Raw genomic sequence first — 21,141 nt, 5'->3', positions numbered from 1 at the left:
AGAGAGAGAGAGAGAGAGAGAGAGAGAGAGAGATACACACACACACACACACACACACACACACACACACAGAGAGAGAGAGAGAGAGAATAGACCAGGCTGGCCTCAAACTAACAGTGATCTCCCTGCCTCTGCCTCTCAAGTGCTGGAATTAAAAGCGTGTGTCACTGAAGCCTGGCTCAAGTGTAACTTTTGTGTGTATAAGTGTTTCATCTGCATGTATATATGTGCACCACACACGTGCCTGCTGCCAGAAGAGAGGGTGTGGATCTCCTGGAACTGAAATCATGATGGTTCTGAGCAGCTCTATGGGGACTGGAAACTGAACCCAGGTCCTGTGTAAGAGCAGCAAGTGCGCTCTTAAGCACGGTGCCGTCAATCCACTCCCTCCCCACAACTTAAGTTTTTGTTCTTAGTTTTCCTTGAGCCTTTATCACCAACTTCCTGTTTGCCTGCTAGGGAGTGCTAGCATATAAAGCCAAACAGAGGAAAATGGGTATAAATGAAAAAAGTAAAAAATAGGTATTGCTTCCTTTCAGTCCCCTCACACTTAGCCATCTGCTTTAGTCAGTGGCAGTATAAACCCCAAGAAGAAATCAAAAACAAAATCCACTTACCTATGAAGAGCATCATGAGATACAGCTTCAGCACGTAAGGCAAACAGGTGGATATGTCGAATGGCAGCACAGAGGAGTTGGAGCCAAACGACTCAAAATAAGGCAGTGACTGATAGATGGTAAATGCTGTTTAAAGAGAACAAAGATGGTGAAGATTCTCCTACGAGTTACAGATGTGTGTGCTTGTGCAGCTTCAGTGAAGGAGCTTTGGAGTCAGCAATGACAGCTTTGTGGTGGCTGCTGGATCCTGCAGTTAAAGCTGCAACTTGATGTAGAAGTCTATGGGTGCTTTTGTTGCTTAAGTTGTTCTAGCATTCTGAATTAGTAAACTATTGCCCATTGTATACCTGCTGTCAAATCCACACATTTCTTGCTTACATAGAAAGACTGTGTAGCACTTCTTAAAATGATGACTTAAAAGTACAGTTCTCGCCTCGCTCCCAAATAGGGAGACAGTCAGGTATGGGAAGCGCTACGTAATTTTCCCCTTGGCATGAGATGAAACACGTTTAACAGCGGAGACTCTGAGAGGCTCTGCAGTGATGAAACAGACCTCCCATCATGTCACGACTGGCCTGAGAACGGCTTCTTTCTCTTCAGCCCTAGAAGTACTTAGCACGAACCTGGAGCAACTCTGAGAAATGTTGACGTAAATTAGTCTGTGGGACAAGGCTAGTGTAGTGTTACAAATAAAGGATCCAAATACAAATAGAGGACCCATAAATAATATTTCATGCAGTAAAATGACATGCTGTAGTTATCTAAGCTGCTGCCACCTGGGGAAGTGAAGTAAATGTACTTAGATTTTTTTATTTTATGTGTATTACTGTCTTGCCTGCATGTCTGTAAGTACACTACATGCATGCAGTACCCATGGATGCCAGAAGAGGGTGGTGGATCCTCTGGGACTGAAAATACAAACAATTGTTAACTGCCACGTGGGTGCTGAGAACTGAACCTGGGACTTCTAGAAAAGCAGCCTCTGTTCTTAGCTGCCAGGCCAACTCTCCGGCCTTGTGGTGCACTCTTTTTACAGTTCCCTATTAGTCTGGAGTTGCTTCAAAATAAAAAGTGGTTGCAATGTGATAAATTCAGTCAGTAGCCGAAGCAGATAGATAGGGATGAGTGGCATTGGTGCAGTACTTCCAAAGGACACCACACACGCCATTAAGTTTAACAAGGGTGGTCTCCAAGTCTCCAGCATTCTGACATAGAAGTGATTGCTTGGATATTTATATGAGCTTTGTTAATTTGTTGCATTTTCCAGACATGGAAAATACAGCTTTAAAATGAAGAGTTATTAACTTTATTAAAAGTTAAGTAGATTTCCTTCCCTGTCTGGTTTTATACTCTGGAACAGTTGACATATACAAAGGATAGATCACAGGCCCCTTCTTCACTGTCTGGGCTTAGTAAAGGTCACAGGCCCCCCTTCTGCACTGTCTGGGGTTAGTCCTCACCAACACTGGGTTGTCTGTTTGCCTGGGTTTTCTTCTGCTGATGCTTTGGGGAGAGTAAGACTGTAGGCTAGTAAAAGAAAAACAACTTCCCTCAAAAGGAAAAGGCTTAGAATTCTGAACACCAAGAATAGAAATGTTTCTTGTATACTTATTCTTCCTCATTTTTAGAAAGCGAGTCCATTATATAGTCTTTAGAAAACACTTATTTTGCAAGTATAGTTTTAATTAACAAGTCATAGTGTATATATTTATGGATAATGGTGCGATGTTTTGATATATGTAGCAGTGCTGAATGATGAAATCTAGTATTCATCATCTCATTGTTGTATGAGGTAACTGAATCTACTCAGTTTAAATAAATGTACACTATTATTAACTTACATCGTCGTACATCTTACAATTGTATTTCTCCTGATGTCAACCTCTTATCCTTTCCAGCATCCAATCCTTTTATGTTCTTTCTAGTATTTCCATATGTCAATGCAAATCAGTGCACTTAGCAAATCTTCCATGAACGAGGGATTTCATTCTTAAAGAGTGGATGGCTGAGTTTGTTGTTGTTGTTGCTTTTAATGCTTTGTAAAATATTATTCTCTAGATTCTCAATATAGTATATTCCAAATTTTAACAATTAATTTTAAAAACAAAAGAAAAATTAAAATCCTGATTTATTGTCTCTAGTCATGAGTAAATAGAAAAACGTGTGTGGTTTTCGTCTCTGTACCAGGCCTCATTTCCTTGTGGCTATTATTGACAACAGCGTTCTCTTCGTAATGTCTTTCTTTGCCTGTAGTTACTTTAACATGCTTTTTGCATTATTTAAAATCTTTAATCTTGACTTTCAGAAGAAACTCCCCCCGCCTGTCAGATCCACTACTGGGGGAGTGTTTGTTCTTTGCTTAGCCTCGAGTTCTTTGAAAACTGCTCACTTTGGTTATTTAATTTTGCTTTATTAGAAGAGTCAGTGGTTGATCTCCTGTTTGTTGGGCATGTATGCTGATGTGTGTGTGAGAACGGAAAGAAGCGGGATACCAGACTGACTCCTGTGTACACATGGAACCTGTTCAATGAGGGACATGGACATGTAACCAAGAATCACACAGTGTCTAGTTGCAGCTGAGATGTTCCCTATAAAATAATAATCCCTGGTGCTGTACTGGGAAACCACCTTAGCTGAAAAGTTGGCGGCATCCCTCTGAAGGCGGAGACTCGTGCGAGGGTGGCCAAATGGTCACTGGCAGAAGAAGGACGTTTAGGAGGTGGTGAGAAGCACTCTAGCCAGAGATGACCGAATTTCTAAATATTAAAAAATTAAACTCTATCTTCGTTACATATTAAACCCAGTTTGGAGTTTGGGAGGTGAAATGAGTTGCCCAGACTCATACTTAATGAAGGTAAGGACCTGGACATGGATGCTTGTTTCTAGCCCAGTATGGCCACCTCTACCTTGAACCTTAGTAAGTTCTCTCTCTCTCTCACCATTCCTTCTTCCCTCCTCCCTCTCCCCTCCCCTTCTCCCCTTCTCTCCTCTCCTTCTCAATCTTTGAGGCAGGGTCTGCCTGTTTATCCTTGGCTGTCCTGGATCTGTGTAGACCAGGCTGACCTTGGTGTTTCTGCCCCCAGGGTTACAGGTGCACACCACCACACCCCACTGAGCTGTGCTTCTTAATGGTTTCTTTGCAGCAAGGAAATAGACTGGGGAAGATATCAGTAAGCCAAGAACTATCAAAAATAAATAGCTGTTTCTTCATCAAAAAAAAATTAGTGAGCAGTTTGAAATCAATGGCTTATATGAGTCAGAACTGTAACGCAGGACTCTTACCTTCGGCAAGAACACACAGAGGGTAAATTGGCATCCACAGCGTTTGACTGAGCCATGTCAAGATAGTGTAAGATGTTCCTATGACTGACAGCATGCTGTACGTGTACCTGGAAGGAAATGGGTATCATTTGTATTCATAAGTATCATTTGCTGCTGCTGTCTGAGATAAAGAGAAGAAAATGCCTTCCTACAAATTAAACACTGGAATAAAATTGGAAGTGTGGGAATTACATGCTTTATTTCCTATAATTTAAGCAAGGACAAGGGTGAAAGTGGTGTATTGTGAGGTGGGAAGCCTGTCTCCCTGGCTTATCTCGTTGGGTGGATCATAGATAATTATACAGTTGAACAGAACAAGAATGTAGCTCTTACCTCCTTCCAAGAAATTACAATTATAACCTTCCATGATTAATGACTTCAATTTTCTTTAAAAGCCAAGCTCGTTTTGTGCAGCAACAGCTAGGCTTCTTGAAAAGACAGAGCTATTTGCACATATTGTAAAGGATGAATTTATTAAAACATAACTCCTGAGTTGACACCTACCATTCTCTGTGTCTTTGGCTTTGCCCCATTACACAGTAAGAACTGGCCTTGGGAGCAGGTTTGGGGTGTGGTAGGCCACGTTTAAACCTGCTAGTGCAAAGTATTTGATGTACTTTCATTTATCTGAATAAGCCAGTGGTGTCTACTGATGTAGGTGGGTATACTATATCTGTTGCTTTCATTGGTTAATAAAGAAAACTGCTTGGCCTGATAGGTTAGAACATAGGTAGGTGGGGAAGACAGAACAGAATGCTGGGAGAAAGAAAGCAGTGAGACGGACGCTATAGCTCTCCTCTCCAAGATGGACGCAGGTTAAGATCCTTCCCGTTTAGCCGCCACCTTGTGTTGCTACACAGATTAATAGAAATGGGTTAATCAAGATATGAGGGTTAGCCAGTAAGAGGCTAGAGCTAATGGGCCAAGCAGTGTTTAAAAGAATACAGTTTTCGTGTAATTACTTTTGGGTAAAGCTAGCCGGTGGCCAGGAGCCCTCCCTGGTGGCGGGAAGCAGCCCACCGCTTTTTCTACAGTCTATACTTCAGCAAACCTCAGAATTACCCAGATGGTCTATTGACTCACAAATTACTTTTCCTTTCTTTCCTCTGAATTTAGTTCAGGATCCCAGCCCATGAGATGATACAACTCCCATTCAGGGCAGCTCTTCCTCTGCTGAACTCTGGAATCTTGTGAAACACCCAAAGGTGTGAGCATCTAGTCAGGTTCTCAGTATAGACCAAACAGTAACTAGTAATCTAATTCATCTATTTATTTTCTTTTGTTGCTTGTGGTTTTAGTGTCCTGTCTAGGGGTACATTGCCAAATGTAACTTGATCTGTTGCATGCAGTGTCCAGTTGTCCTGTTACTGTTTAAGATGACGCTTTCCCCCGTTGAATCTCTTAGGACCTTTGTCAAAACTTAACCAAAACTAGAAGACGTTATTTCTGAACTGTTGATTCTATCGTCTGATTGGTCCATATAGTAGTACCACACTCATGATTATTGTTGCTCTGTAGTAAGTTCTGAATTGAGAAGAGTGAGACCAAGTGTGTTCTTATAAAGGTCTTGACCCATCTGAGTTCAGGTGTCTCTGCGAATTTTAAGATCAACCTCTCAATTTCTGCAGCAAAACCAGTTGAGACTCTAACAGGGCTTTCAGTGACTCGGCAATTTTGATTCGGGAGTATTTTCATCTTAACAATATTGTCTCCAATATGGAATGCCCTTCCATTCACCAAGCTTATTATTGTACACGGTCTGCTTATTTTTGTTAATGTATTCCTACATACCCCATTCTCTTGGAAGTTATCATGAACAGGATTACTCTGTTATTTTCATTTTCAGATAGTTCATTGAAAATATATAGAAATACACTGTTTTGTATTGATCTTGTGTTATAAACTCTGATGAACTTGTTGGTCATTCACAGTTTTCTACGACCTGGATGCACTTTTCCCCTAGTTGCTGTGGCTAGAAATTCCAACACAGTGTTGAACAGTATGGTTGTCCCTATTGCATCCTTAGGAGGAATTCATCCATCTCATCATTAGCTCTCATGTTAGTTGTGGTCTTTTCACAGGTGCCTTTCATGGGCTGACTAAGATCCCTGTTCGTTATTTTCTATAAACAAATTATTTCACATAGATTGAGATGATATTTTCACTCCCATTTTGCAGAAAGAAAAACACCATCAAAAGAAGAGCCCAGGGGGTTTTACTGCTGGCTATAAGGAAAACAAAAACTTGTGCGTGGGTGCTCATGGAAGTATTTCTTCTTTCCAGAATGTGGGAATAATGCAAATATGCATCAACTATGTGGACAACCCAGAAATATTGTGGTGATTTACAATGGAATATTATTCAGCCACAAAATGCCACGAAATACTATTACATGCTGCAACACCATATAAACCTTGAGAACATTATTCCAAGTAAAATGAAGATAGTAACAAGAGACTTTATATTCGGTGACTGCATTTATATGAAACATAAAATAGGGAAACCTACAGAGATAATATGAGAATGGCTGCCAGAACCTGGGGAAGGAGGGAAGCGGGAGAGATGTGCACATATGGGCATGGTATTCCGAGTGGCTAATAAAGTTCTTTGCCTGAATAACAGTGATGGTTGTGCATCTTTTTGAATATACAGAAACTCACACATTTTATATTTTAAAAATTTAAATTTGTGGTAGGTAAGTTATATCCCAATAAAATTGTTTACAAAAAGGTAAGTGATTTTCCCCAGATTGTGTAGCAAATAAGTAGCAGAGGTTGGTTTCATCCTGCTGTGTCCTCTGAGTCCCCAAATCATCCCATGAAAGTCTGTTACCACTTTCAGGACAAAAGTCATTTTGTTCGGCTTGAGTCTGCCTGAAATTGGATACTGAGTTAGACAGAATCGTATTCCATTATATCGGAAAGCTGTGGTCCCTCAGGAGGAGTCAATGCCTTGTATAAATAGGCAGTCACAGGCTACAAAAGTCCTAGTTTAAAATTCTATTTTTAGAACATTAAATAGCTTTCTAAGTCAATGTACAATCTTTCCTAGGACTCAACCCATTGTTGAGGCTTTATTTTTAACTCAGCCAAGTTATTGACAGTAGAATAAAAACAGATTTATACAGTTTCAGCCAAAAAGCCAAGACTCTTTGGGACCTGTTGCCATCCAGATCTTTGGAGCAACAGCAGTTCCGGGGATGGCACAGAATGACTAAGCCATTGGATCCCACCGGAGTCGTGTACAGAAATGGATATGGGGTACATTTTCCCCAGAGAAATGAGGTCCTATTTTAAAATATTCCTTAAGTCACAAAAACCAATTATTGTAGCTTACTTCTCTTTGCTGTGATAAAACATTGACCCAAACTAATGCGGGAAAATAAAGATTCCCAGGTCATAATCCATCACTGAAGGAATTCAGGGCTGGACCTGAAGCAGTGACCAGGAACACTGCTTGCTTACTTGCTTCCAGGCCCACGGCAGGACCTTCCTTCCTCTATAAATTAACAATCGAGAAAATGCCTCCACAGGACAATCCGGTGGAGGCAGTTCCTCAGCTGAGGTGTCCCCTCTTCCCAGGTGTCAGGTTGACAACTGAAGCTAACTGACACCAAATTTGGCTTCTGACAAGTAATGCAAGTCCTGTATTGCTTATTAAAATACTGCATGTTGGAGCAATGATAAATGCCTTCCATTTGTACATAGCTGTGAGTTCATTCCAGGTCAGTGTCCTGGCAAAGCCTCGTGCTGGGAACCTGGGGATTCGGATTTGTACTTGGAATACCAAAATCGGTATTTGTTTTCTTTGATATGTCCATTATGGGAAGCTCTACCTGTATGTTTCTATTTCAATATAAGCAATATGCAAAGAGGTTGTTTTTCTGTCTCATTCATAGTAACCAACGTGAGAGCCATTACTCATTTCACTAAAGCAATTTTTCCTTGTTTTAACAGATTGGTTGATGATTGACACAGGCTCTGACCTGTCTGGCCTCAAGTCCTGGCTGGCCTTGAACTAGCTGTGTAGGCTAGGGTAGCCTTGAACTCACAGAGATCCACCTGTCTTTACCTCTGAGATAAGGATGTGCACCATGCCCACTATGCCCGGCAACTTTGTCTACTTACCTTACCATGTCCAGGAGATTCCAGAAGATGAATAAAATGCACACCACATATTTCTCTTGGATTTCCTCTTGACTGGTGATCACCCCAAAAAGGATGACCACTCTCTCTGTGAGCTAATAAAAAAAAATTGAGAAATAGGATCATCTGTTAGGCTATTTAACTTTTCAATTTTAAAATCCAGGGCTCTGTTTAAAAGAAATGCCTTAACTGGAAATACATTTTCTAAACTATTAACAATGGCTGTCTCTGAAAGAGCTGGGTTATGGATGAATTTAATTTCCTGGTTTTTTTTGTTTGTTTTTCTGTACTTTTCTAATTATATATAATGAAACAAATATAACAGTTTACCTAAGTCAAGATATTTCCTCTCTTCTTGACCTACACACATTTTTAGCTCACTTTGGCAAGCTCCTACCTGAGTGTCCTCTACCCAGTAGGCAATGCAGTGAAAACGATCCCTCCTCCAGAGCTGGTGGTGGGGAGGGTAATTACAGGGCAGGATGCCGAGGCGGGGTGCACAGCTAAGGAAGGAGATACTTGCTGATGGAGAAAGGGATGCGAGAGGTTCCTGAGGACCAGCAGCATCTCAGCGGCCTCCTGCTGCGTGGACTGGAGTTGTCAGGCAGAGTGAATATAGGAAGGCGTCTAGACAAGAGCAGCCTGAGCAGAAGCAGCAGTGTGACTATGTGAGGTGCCCGGGGAGGAGCAAGAATCACGGAGAGACTGGAGTGGGTGGCATGGAGAAGGAAAAATAGGGAAAGAAATTGAAAATGCGTTTGGAGCTGGGTTGTAAAGGGTTTTGAATGACAGGTCAGGAAATTTCCATTTTAATCAATAGAGAAGCCACTGTAATTTTTTTTTCTTTTTGTGGGGTGGTAATATAACCCTAACCTTCATAAGCCAGTGGAAAATGGAAAGAATTTAACACATTCTTGGAATATATGTTATATATGCCAAGTTACAAACATCTAAAGATCACTGAGACTTCACATATTTTTGGCCTAGCTCCAATTACCAGCTTAAATCAAACATCATCCTCATTCCCTCCAAAGTATAAAGTCCCCTGTGTTATATTAACATAGCCTTAGAGTCTACATTTTTGTGTTTTATAGGGCATTTCTCTTTGCCCTCGGTGGTCAAAAGATTGAGATTGATGTGGCATATTGGTGGCCAAGGGAAATAAAATAGAAAGGGGTCATTTGTCATTTTTCATAGCCAACTTTATTTTTTTAAAGCTGATTAAGGAGAAAAACTCTGGGATAATCCACAACAGAATCATGGGATGTTGCTGTAAAAAAAGAAAAAAAATCCAAGATTTGCCAATAGCAAGTCCACATGATCGGAAACCCACATGTACGAGCTATGTCAGCGTGTTTCTGACTGCAGAGGTGAGTCAAGAGGGCCCTTGCATGGCGAAGGGGAATTAGATATGATTCAAACTGAGTCAATCTATGGGAGTTATCCACAGGGCTCTTTTCCCTTGGTCAGTCTTTAAGATACAGTGATCCGGTTGCTTGATTTATCTTGTATCTTTATGAAGTCTTCTAAGCTGCAGTTTAAATAACTGGATAGCCCGACCTGACTGCAGGACTCCTGGCAGCTTGTGAATGAAAGACTTGAGCATCTCACAAATACTTAGGCACTATCTCCTCCTGCATTTGATTAATGCCTAAAACCCAGAGAACCTATGTTTTTGCTTAAAAAAAAAATCTCAGGAAGTACGCACACAGAGATTCATACAGCATAGATTCCTAATCTCATGATTGGGTGTTTCAAAACCTAAGATCTATAGTATCTCTTTGCATAGAACATTCTAATAGTAGCCTGAACCCACTCTCACTTGAATGAATCCTGGGAACCAGAAAATTTAAATGCTCTGTCCACACCGTGGGTGAGTAGGAAGCCCAAGTCTCCTAGTCACTGGATTTGTAAGCAGCCTACGTCAGGTGCTCTGTAATGGTGAGGGCAGAGGAAAATCTCCCACTGGGGCTGAATGATGAAACCGTTAAAAATGCCAGTGATATCAATGGAGACTCTGTGGCTCTTTAGTGACGGGGTCTCTAGTTACATGGAAATGAGCAGTGGGTGTGCCCCCAAGTGCCAACCACAGCATGCATTTAAACCTAGAAAGAGTCCTGCCATATGCATTGTTACATAGTATCGGCCTAACTCATTATCTGATGGTTATTTAACTATACCCAATGACAGCCCAATAGAGGCAATTGGTTAGAGATATTAAGTTGATAAAAGTCAATACTTAAAATTTTCTGCCAATTTCCAAATTTACAGTTTTTTATTCAACCGCCACAGCGACTCTAAGAAGTCACTATTACTGTTTATTTGCCTTACCCAAAAGCTGGTGTTTTGCTGGGCTGAAATCAAAATCTAAACTCTAAGTCCTGTGTTCTGAAATACCAAACAAAATCTTTTCATTTTTGTCACTTTGGGGACCACTCCAAACCTAACATCCAGTCTATGGTCTGTTCTTTAAAGGAGTTTCTGCAGCTGCGTAGATGGCTCAGCAGGTCAGGGCGCTTGCAGGGAGCCTCTTGACCTGAATAAGCAGCCCTGGAACCCTCATGAAGGTGTAAAGAGAAGGGACTCCTCAGCCTTGTCCCATGATCCCAACATGTGCAGCCTGCACATGCCTTTTTAATTAAAAAATACTGAAGTTATATTGTTAAATAATAAGGTACTTTATTACACATGGGTGCTCAAGCAAGAAACTCAATAAAGTCAGTGGTCCACACTCAAAAGAAGGCATGAAGGTGAGGCTGGGGGAGGGGCACGAAAATGGCCAAAATTCATTAGTAAATGTATGAAACTTCAAACAATGTTTTTTAAATTTAGGAAATAGGAAGAATGAAGGGATAAAAACAGCACACCAACTATAGGAAGAATATCTCAACTCTTAATAAGTTTCGATCTCAAAATTATTTGCCAAATAAATTTGCCAAAATTTAACTATTTTAAATCCTATCAGAATTTTCAAAAACCACAAAACACATTTGTATGCTATAGATGCTTGAATGTGAAGAGATGTGTGTACACATGTGTGAACATGTGTGTAGAGCCAGATGCCGATGTCCAGTGTTTTCTATCACTGTCCACCACATTTAAGACAGGTCTTCACTGAGCCCAGAGCTCATTGATTCGTTAAGACAAGCTGGTCAGTAAGATCCAGAGGTCCTCCTTCCTCCCACTGCCCAGCACTGGGATTAGAGGTGGATGCCACCGCACCTGCCTCCCTGTAAGTGTTATTAGCTGTGGGGTGGGAGGGTGATTGTGTGGTGTGAATGCCATGGTACACGTGTGGAGGTCCAAGGACAACTTTGGGGAGTTGGTTCTCTCTCTCCACCTTCAGTGGGTCCCAGGGGATCGAACTCAGCTTGCCAGATCTGTGGCACAAGCACTGAGCAATCTCTCTAGCTAAAGACATAAATTCTTTAAAAAAAATACTTTTTATAAAACATTTATTTCTGTGGAACTTATGTGGAGTACTGACTCAGAACATCTAGGAGGTTCTTGTTTTAATGTCTAGTTTTTTAAGGAGAAACTCCACTAAGAAGCAGAGCACTGTCTGGATGTTAGTTTTGGAGTGGCCACCAAAGTGACAAAAATGAAAAGACCAGAAGATAGTACTTAGGGTCATACTGTCCAGATTTCAGTTCCAGATCTGGAGGAAGTAGTGTTTGCAGGACATTTTCCTGCAGAGATAATGAAAACTCAGTGGGTTTTAAAAAAGCCATTCTACATTTGTAAAATTATACCATGAAGAGAACTTGGTACCTGTCCACTGAAGAACTCCATGGAGCAAAGTGACAAGGGCTAAAGACCCTAATGTTCCCATAGAGTGAACTCTATGTATAGTTCACTCCCCAAAGCGTCCAGCTTTGGACACTTACCCCTCGACACATCAGTGGCTTAACCTCTAGTAATAAACAGAGAGCAGGCTCATAACCTACAGGGAAAGAACTCTGGGAGAGTTTATGGGAAGTTCAGAGATGACCTAGTCTAGCAATGAAAGTCAGCTGCTTCCCAGCCTAGAGAAATCAGACTGGAAGTGGCTGTCCTTCACACTGGAATTAGATACTCTCCTTCGAGATTCCTTCGTGTGTCCCCCAAGGGGCTGTGACAGAGCTCTCCTTGCCCTCAGCATAGGTAGGAGACAGAGCTGATGACATTAGTTAATACAAAAGTGTTTCCTGCACTCGACTATCATGGCTGGAACCTGTGTGGAAGTGATAACTTAGGGGAAATCATTTGTAGTACTTTGATTTGTAGATTTTTTTTTAATTGCATAAACGCGCTTAAGGAATGTGCAGCAATGTTCATGACGATGACAGAGGGACAGGATATGACATGAACCACTCGAAGTCAACTGTCTTCTTCTGAGAGTCTCCTACAAGGTGTACCTGTCAAATGCTGTGGTACAAAGGATTATCTGGGGTTGTTTCCCTTTTTCTAAGTTGAAACATCCACAGATTTTATCAAGAAAAACTTCTAAGGCTTTGGCAAAACTGAAGACTGAACAAAGCCTTCCAAACCAGCATGGCTGTATTCCCATTTTACAAAGGCAAGGTTTTGGTTTTCCTAAAGAAGTCGATCAAAATCAACGAATGCCATTTAACTTTTTTTTTTAAACTAATGCAATGAAATATGCAAGTTTGTCTGGAAGGAAAGGCAGGGGAGGGAAAGCGCTTAGCTTTCCTTGACATGGTCATTTTAGCATGCTTCTTTTGTATCTTCAATTTCCCACTTGAAACCAAGACTATCGGAGTTTGTTATATTTCTGTATATAATTTAAGTGATATATAACTAGTATAAACAATAAGTCTCTAAACAGATTCTTGTGTTATACTCTTGGGTTTTTTCTCATAAGTAGTTTTTACAAAACAGGTATCTGTTAAGTAACTACTGTCTTATAGTGTGTGCTTTCTCTGCTTTTTTTTTTGTTTTAGCAATTGCATATAACTTTAAAAATTATAGCTTTTTGCTTCTTGTCAGATCTGTGAGTGTAAAACAATGATAACTCAGAACAATGAACAAACTGAAATCAGCGCCAGCTCTCGCCAGATGTTAACGTTAGTTGTTCAACTGGCTAATCCAATCCATTGTTCATGCTAGCTAATTCGTTATCTTGACGTTTTTGGAAAATCTGTTCTCAAAAGGGCACATTCCATCGTAGCTTTGCAGTGCTGTGAAGGTAATATCATAACAACACCACGACTCTATAGACACAGCTCTTGTTCTCTTTGGAGCAGCGGGACAGGATGCATTAAAATACCACGTCCAGGCAGTCATAATCTATGTAACTAACTCTGCTCCTCTAAGTCCCATTTCTTCTTTTAAAAATGGGGAAATAGGAACACCACAAACGATTACACAACCTAGGCTTCTGTTACATTATTTTTAAGCAGAGTACTTGGGGGTCGTCTCCTAATGAAAAAATTCTAATTATCTGCAGAACTTTAATGAGGAAAGACATCAAATGTAAGACTCCACCTCTGAGGCCCTTATAAAGTCCTTTTAATGTCGTTCCCATTCCTAGGACAATGTGATAAAAACAACAGAGGGCACATACAACTTCAAGTAAGAGAGGAAGCCAGACTGGGCACATCAAAAGAGCTGTGCTCATGTCTGGGTTGCTCATAGCCCGGAATGCTCGTCCTTGGCCCCGGCACCCTGATCCCTGCTTCTCTTTTGCCAGCACTGAAGACTTAAAGGTCACTGGGTTCCGTTAGCATTGGATGTAGCAAACTCACTGATCAATAAATAAATGTGTAAGTGTTTTTGCTACTGTTTTTAAGTGACCAAATTAGGAGCTGGTTCTTCGTTTTCAGTGGTGGTTCTTTATGCCATTTGAAATTTAATTATTGTTGATTGAAAACCACACTTGAATGTTCTGGAATTGGGGTATGTCTAAGAAATCAGATATCTCAGTTCTACAGTAATTTTGATTAGGCAAGTCTAGGTAATTTTTGTCAAGCAAACAGTATGTGGATGTTTTCTAGGGATATTTCAAGTTCTCACTCAGTTTTCTTTCTTCCTGACTAGGTCTAGACCCGTGCATTAGCAACAGCTGAACTAACATAACCTTTGGTTTTGAAAATTCTGGGTTACCAAGAAATTAGTAATAGCCAATTTAGCCTAAAAACAAAAAACAGAAAAGGCCAAAAGCCCTTTAAGGAGAGTGAAAGTGATAAGCTGACTCAGACTTTATATGAACGTGATACAGCCACTAGTGAATAATCCCATGTAACAGGACCCAGCTCTTATGGAATCTGAGTCATTGGTCTCCAAAGTTAGTGTCTGCTGTGCACACTTCGGCATTTTCACAGTGCAGCAGACCCACTAAGTCAGAAATACCAAATCTTGTTTCTCAGTGAATCACTTCTGTGATTGATCCCTGCCCCCTTGTTAGTTTGTAAAGTGACGTGTTTAAGGAGATCCCATGTAGCGCTTGGCTGGTTAATATTAACCTAACTATATCGTACATTATTACCCCCTGTAACATTTGATATCTCAACACCTAGAATGCCTTTATTCTAGTGAATAGTTCGCCTCTGTTTTTGTATACTAAGTAAAATTAGATGTACGCCATATCTTTTACAGCATTTGTGTGTGTGTCTGTGCACTTGTGTCCCCACACCATGTACTGCAGTTCGTGCATGGAGGTCAGAGGACTGTGAGTACCAGAAACTCAGGTCCTCAAGCTTGGCAACACCCAGCCATCTCTCTGGCCTGCTCTTGCTGTGTGCATCCATAAATATTTTCAGTATATGTAATATTGGGTTCTTGCTAGATTCATGAGGGTTCTACTGTTACCTGCATCTTTTAAATGTTCATGGTATTTCAAGCAAATTAGCACAGGGACCCACGATGAGCAAGTTTTAAGCTCTATGTTTATGGTCTAAGCACTTCACTGGGTATTTAAATATGTTAAGATTCCAATATTTTATGAAATAGTTTGTTTTCCAGTTTCTTTTGAAGATTCCTACAATTATGCTCATTGAGATGACTTTTCCAAACCCTGGGGTTTTGATGTATGTCCATGTAGTCACCTAGTCCTTATTTTGTCTTTCTCATGGAAAGTCTCATTTTTGATTATTTTTTTAATCTTAATTCATCAATGATTTCCTATATAGAATGTCTACCAGTAGTAAATTTTCAATCTTCTGTCAACCTGCCTTTAAGACAAGCACTATCATGTTGGGTTTTGATCCCCTATTCTTTCCCATCAATGGCTCAGTGGCTATGGTGGTATAACCCCACAGTGGTCAGTAGAAGAGCCAGGCCTCAAACCCAAGTCTAAAGGCTTCAACTCCGAACCTGTACATTGTCTTATCTACTTCAGAAGGAGACACATGGAAAGGGGGAAATGGCCGTGGAATCTCCAGGACAGAATCCATGCAGGCCACAGGCTGAGCAGCGGCACTCTCTAAACACTGACAGTAGGCCGTTCTGACTGCTGTAGTTTAAGGCAAGGGCATCCTATGTATGAATCTTGCCATAAGATCACTAGGGACTATACATAGGACAGAGTCAAGAATTAAAGAGTCTATAATAACAGCATGATTAAACTCACCTGCAGAAACCTTGGGAAGAGATGGTTTGACTCGATGCCAATATAAATGTGCAGCAGCTCCAGGAGGGATATGGACTGGCAAACCCGCATAACCAGCCCGATGGCATAAAACGTGTCGACCATTGAATCTGTGTCAGTGACAGAGATGGGCACAGGAGTCAAAACCGCACCAGAGTGCATGCTTGTGGAGTGCCGCAAAATACAACTGAGATACACTTATTGTTTGTGCAAAGATCACTCTAAATAAGTTGTTAAACTGTAGCCGTGTGGTACAGCCCCACCAAGTACTGTGCTACTTACAAGAAGTACTGTTTAGTACTTACAAGAAGTACCGTGGGACAAGAAGTACTGTTTAGTACTTACAAGAAGTACCGTGGGACTTATAGGAAGCATGTGGATACTTACAGAAAGGCATGTATAGTTCTTTTTTACTGGTCCTCTCCCAAAAAGAACTGAAACTTATGAAGTCTTCACAGCCAGAGTTGTATTTATTCCCATTATGTGAGATTCTCATGCAATTCCCACATAAATATAGTCAGACAGAAGCTAACCCCCTTGGGGTGTAGATAGTTTGGGAATGAACTTGCTAAAAAAAAAAAAAAAAACTGATGTGCTCAGCTTTTTCGTTAACAACAACAACAACAAAAAAATCCAGAGAAATTTTATAGAAAAGACACTGATGAAGCTGTGATTTCAGACACCAAGTCGATCTGCGCTTCGGTCCTGACACACTGGACTAGTGACTTTGGGTTTGTTTTAAGCACTGAATTGTGGAGTTGGAGTTGTTAGAGGATATAACTGAGATGTTCTTAGAGGTCCTCAGAGGGAATAATAATAATAATAATGACAAACATATTGCTTTAAATCTTAAAATCCTGCCACATTTGGAAACTTCTAGTGGTGATTTTTTCTATTTTTACTGTTCCCAGGTATTTGCATGATTATCACTGCCCAGGTATTAGGGTGTATTTTCTTGGTGTCTCTGTAAGACAGGTGCTGTTATCACGAGGCCCCTCTCAGAGGCAGTTCTTGACACACCAATAGTCCATACTCTGACCCACTGCCCGTGCCATTACACAGTGCAGACAGAAGGAGGTAGTGGCGCACACAAGTGCATTGCCTAGAGCAATGGTTCTCGACCTAGAGCTCAAACACCCCGTTCACAGGGGTTGCATGATGTGGGATTCCCCTCTGCACGCTGTGAATAAGTCTGTTTATTACCATTGGTTAATAAGGAAGCTGCTTCGGTCAATGGCTTAGCCAGGCTGGAAATCTGAACAGAGTACAGAGAGGGCAGGCAGAGTCAAGGAGATGCCACGTATCTGCTGAAAGAGACAGATACCAGATCCTTACCAGTAAGCCACAGCCTCATGCCCCTATATAGATTAATAGAAATTAGTTAATTCAAGATGTAAGAGCTAGCTAGAAATATGCCTGAGTCATCAGCCAAACAGTGTTATAATTAATATAGTTTCGGGTCAGGGCAGCCTGGAAATGAAAGAGCAGTCTCCTTCTATGATTGCATATCAGAGATCTTGCGTATCAGGTAGTCACACTACAATTCATAACAGTAGTAAGTTTACAGCTATGAAGTAGCAAAGAAATGTTATGGTTGGGGTCACCACAACCTGAGGACCTGTATGAAGGGGTCACAGCATTAGAAAGGCTGAGAAGCACAGGCTGAGGAAATAGAACTGGTCGCCGACTCCATTGTTCTCAGTCTTCTTTTCAAATGAACAAACCATGTATGTTTCTCTAATCATCTATGGCTGCTACAGTCACAGCGTCATATCATAAAGATGCTGGTGGCTAAAGCCACTTTCCCCACGGGGACACAGGATGTGAGTGACCTGGAGTCTGCCCACACAGCCTCACCTAACCTTGAAGGCACACAACTGATGGCTTCCCACCACTTGTGTCTCAGCTTCTTTCTGTTTGAACACTCCTGGTGCTCCTAGCCGACACTCCTGTCTTCTGCTGTAGCTCTGAGATCAACAAAGGAAAGAATGTATACATTTTCAATGAAGTTGAGACACAGAACGGCTGGTGGCAGCCCAGGAGGCGGTTCTCAATTGATGAGCTCAGCATGGTTTTTTTCCAGCCATGCTCGTGTTTGTTTTTAGCTAAACCAGCAGTTGCTCAAATTGTCGAGTCACCAAACAGTTGTAAACTGTGATGACACTTACTCATGAGGGGATGGAGCACAGAGAGAATGTTGTTTTGACAGTCACTTGGTGATTCATTCTTTAACGATCTGAAATGAATAGTTTAAAGAAACATCTTGACTTTTTAGGAAACTGAAGGAAGCGTATGATTCCAGTCATCAATACCAACTCCACATAGGTAACAAGTCATCAGTGTGCTGTGTCATGTGCGTATTACGTAAGGGGTCAAACGGTCTTGGTGGGGTGCGACATTTGTCATTCAGTTACTGGTAATCTTCAGCTACCCCAAACGTGGGGAATAAAAATGAGCGGAAGAATTTCATTGATTTCTCATTGCTTTGTATAGAATGTCAGGTTGGAATTCATGGATTCCTCAAAATGCATTGAATTTGTGAGTCTGGTGCAGAAGCAAAAAAAAAATCTCAGAGATATGACTTTGCTTCCAAATCCAGCTGCCAACTCTGGGGCAAGATAGGTCCCTTCCCCTCAGTCTCACCTACTCCTTGCTACAAAAATGTTTAAGTTTGAAATAATGAAATATGGTTATAGAAAAACAAACTCTAGAGAAGTGAATGATCCCAGGTGTGCTGAACAGAAGTTCAAAGTGAAAATCTGTAAGACGAGATAAGAACAAGGAATAAAAGTTAAAAATCCAAACTGCTTCATAGTTTACCTTTTCCAAATGAGAAGAATCTGGCTGTCATATTTGTCAGTATCCACGAGTGGCCGCAGAACTGGACGAGGTAATAGATGAAGAGGTACACATCTTTTCTATACCTGTAAACACAGGGACACAGAGCTGGACCAGGTATAGATGAAGAGGTACACATCCTTCTACACCTGTAAACACAGGGACACAGAGCTGGACCAGGTATAGATGAAGAGGTACACATCCTTCTATATCTGTAAACGCGGAAATGCCATTGGACACATCTTTAAATGTATCATTCACACAGAGCAAGCAGAAGAAAAGTTCCACATCAGAGCTCTGTATCAGGGTCTTTTTTGGGGGGTTGGCTCTCCAAACCCACTAAGGTTTGATGGAACGAACTTACCTAACATGAGCATATTGACTGAGATTGCTGAAAAGCTAAGATAGTTCTTTTCCAGGCTTCATTTTCATCTTTGATAAAATTCTAGCCTTGTTTCTCTAGTACTTCCAGACAGCTTTGAAATTTCGAAGGAACAAGGAAGGAGCATGGATGCAAAGGGATTGGTTTGGGCAGCTTGCAGCCCAGTAGCTAGGCTTGCCAAATGAATGATCTTGGAAATGCTGGCTTGCCATTATCAGAGGGGAGTGGTCACAACTGGTGATTTAGTAACTGGACACACCTGACTTCTGAGTACCTTGTGATTGGGTTACTTTCTTCTCACCCCCCCCCATTGTCCTTTACAAGAGAACCCAGTCTCCTTCATCAGACACACATAGAAAGCAATTTAGTTTCTCAAGCCAAAAAAAAAGGAAGTCAAGCTGAGTGTAAAAATGTGTTGTGGATTGCTGGGGAGATGACTAAGAAAAGATTGACAGATTCCTGGTTTCAGGGAGTTCCAAAAGGCAGTGTTTGAAGGGCTCCCCGGTGTGCAGAAGGGTGGATGGAGTGGCCCTGTCCGTGTAAACAAGGACGTCTCTTAGCTGGAGATGGGAAACCTCTGAGACAAGCTTTATAAACTGGGAAGCCGGTTCTCTGGCAGTCAACAGACGACCCAAAACTGCTAAAGGGATTAGGAAGGGGAAACTCCAACCCAACCAGAATCACCTGGCTGTTGGTAAACACACACCCCAGGCCCTAATTTTTCTGGAATCCCTCCTGTGGTGGGCGCTGCTGCCACTGGACACTCTGAAAAACACCCTGCGCCAAAGTCTAGGTCGCCACGGGGACAAGGAGGAAGGGAAGGACTAGTCGGGGTGCACCAAGAGAAGAGGTAGCCATGCAGTCTGTCTTCCATTTCCTCATCTCCAAAAAAGGGGGAAACGGCCCAAGCTTCCGTCCAGAGTTTGAGGAGAAAATAAGATCCGCTAGCACCAGGCAGGAAGAGCAGCGAATGTTGAACAGAATCCGGGCGTTGCCCCTGAGTGGAAGCCGGTGGGTGGGTTTTGCCCAGCGCCCTGGCCCCTCCCTCCCCGCCGCCCTGAGCCCTACCTGGGCTGCAGCCAGGTGGGCAGCACCGAGGGCCCCATGGGCCACAGTCTACACCTCCAGCGCCTCCGGGAAGCAGCAGGACCGGGCAGAGAAAACAGGAGGGGCGGCCCAAGGGCCAGGCGCGGAAGGGCGGGGCTTCAACACACTCAGCAATTTTTTGTTGTTGTTGTTTCTTGTTTTTTTTTTTTTTTTTTTTTTTTTTTTTTTTTTTTTTTTTTTTTTTTTTTTTTTTTTCCTCTCCATCCTCTTACACTCTTTCTGTCTCCTCTTCCTTGAGCCCTGAGTGGAAAGATTTGATGGAAGCCACCCACTTGGGCTGAGTGCTCCAAGATCCCTTGCTCTCTACATAATGTCTGACAGTGGATCTCTGCATTGTTCCCATCTGCTACAAGATGAAACATTTCTGATGATGGCCAAGCAAGGCACTTACATATGAGTGTAGCGGAATGTCATTAGGATGCTTTTTACTGTTACTTTTTTTTTTCTTTGTAGCACAGCAGTATTTGGTTTTTCCCTAGGTCCCTAGACTAAGGAATCTCAGGATCTTGGTTACCAAAACAATGTCAGGTAAGGGTTCAATTTTGTAGGACTGACCTTCAGTCAATTCGAGTATTGGATGGGTTACTCCTACAAGCTTTGTGCCACCATTGACCTAGCATCTCCTGCAGGTAGGACAACATTGTAGATAAAAGTGTTTGTGGATAGGTTGTTGTTTGTTTCTTCCTTGGTAACATGCCAAGTACTTTTTTTGCATCAGTGATGCTAATAAGTAGAGGTAGAAGGCTCAATGTAAACACCAACTCAATTTCTCCATGTTTAATCAGTTATTAATATTCTACAATTTGAGCCTGTTTTCAGCTTCAAATTATTTCACCTGTTTTTCCTCATCTATTTGAGCTCCAATTTTCCGACTTGCTCAAACTAATTTTGACATCAGGAAGTAGAGACAATCAAGAGGGCATCTCCGAAGCTCTAAGGACCCACAGAGAATTTTACTTTCATCTCAGGTCTTCAAGGTTTGACAGCATTCTTTCTGCCTGCCACTTACCCTTCTTTTTTAAAGTAAATTATGAGTGCATTGGGCTGTCATCTTTTCTTCCTTGTATGCATAAATTACATTAAGATTTTTAAAAAATGGTTTTTCTTTGACCTTCTAGGAGAAGACATATTTCAAGAGGGGTA

General features: G+C 41.5%; 2 protein-coding genes across 5 annotated transcripts in view; one reads left to right on the top strand and one right to left on the bottom strand.

Annotated features, from left to right (window-relative positions):
- Positions 1-6,505, top strand: part of Focad (focadhesin) — a 1,203,139-nt gene extending 1,196,634 nt beyond the window's left edge. The window contains exon 45 of one of the 2 annotated variants that reach the window (XR_007594464.1): positions 6,117-6,505. The gene's annotated coding sequence lies outside the window, so the exon portion shown is untranslated. The remainder of the gene's footprint in view (positions 1-6,116) is intronic. The other variant, XR_007594465.1, reaches the window with a different exon arrangement.
- Positions 1-20,073, bottom strand: part of Hacd4 (3-hydroxyacyl-CoA dehydratase 4) — a 24,885-nt gene extending 4,812 nt beyond the window's left edge. Inside the window, exons 1-6 of one of the 3 annotated variants that reach the window (XM_050157380.1) lie at positions 19,960-20,073; positions 18,492-18,595; positions 15,654-15,781; positions 8,066-8,178; positions 3,900-4,006; positions 618-743 (exon numbers count right to left, since the gene is read on the bottom strand). In XM_050157380.1, the coding sequence (XP_050013337.1) occupies positions 618-743; positions 3,900-4,006; positions 8,066-8,178; positions 15,654-15,781; positions 18,492-18,595; positions 19,960-19,997 (616 nt within the window). In that variant the 5' untranslated portion in view covers positions 19,998-20,073. Of the gene's footprint in view, positions 1-617; positions 744-3,899; positions 4,007-8,065; positions 8,179-15,653; positions 15,782-18,491; positions 18,722-19,959 lie in introns of all 3 variants that reach the window. The other 2 variants (XM_050157378.1, XM_050157379.1) reach the window with 2 other exon arrangements.
- Positions 20,074-21,141: the final 1,068 nt, after the last annotated feature.

The sequence above is a fragment of the Alexandromys fortis genome, unplaced genomic scaffold, assembly GCF_014885135.2.
Source record: "Alexandromys fortis isolate MF-2015 unplaced genomic scaffold, M_Fortis_MF-2015_v1.1 scaffold_64, whole genome shotgun sequence".
Taxonomy (NCBI): Eukaryota; Metazoa; Chordata; class Mammalia; order Rodentia; family Cricetidae; genus Alexandromys; species Alexandromys fortis.
This window is presented reverse-complemented; position numbering and strand designations above follow the sequence as displayed.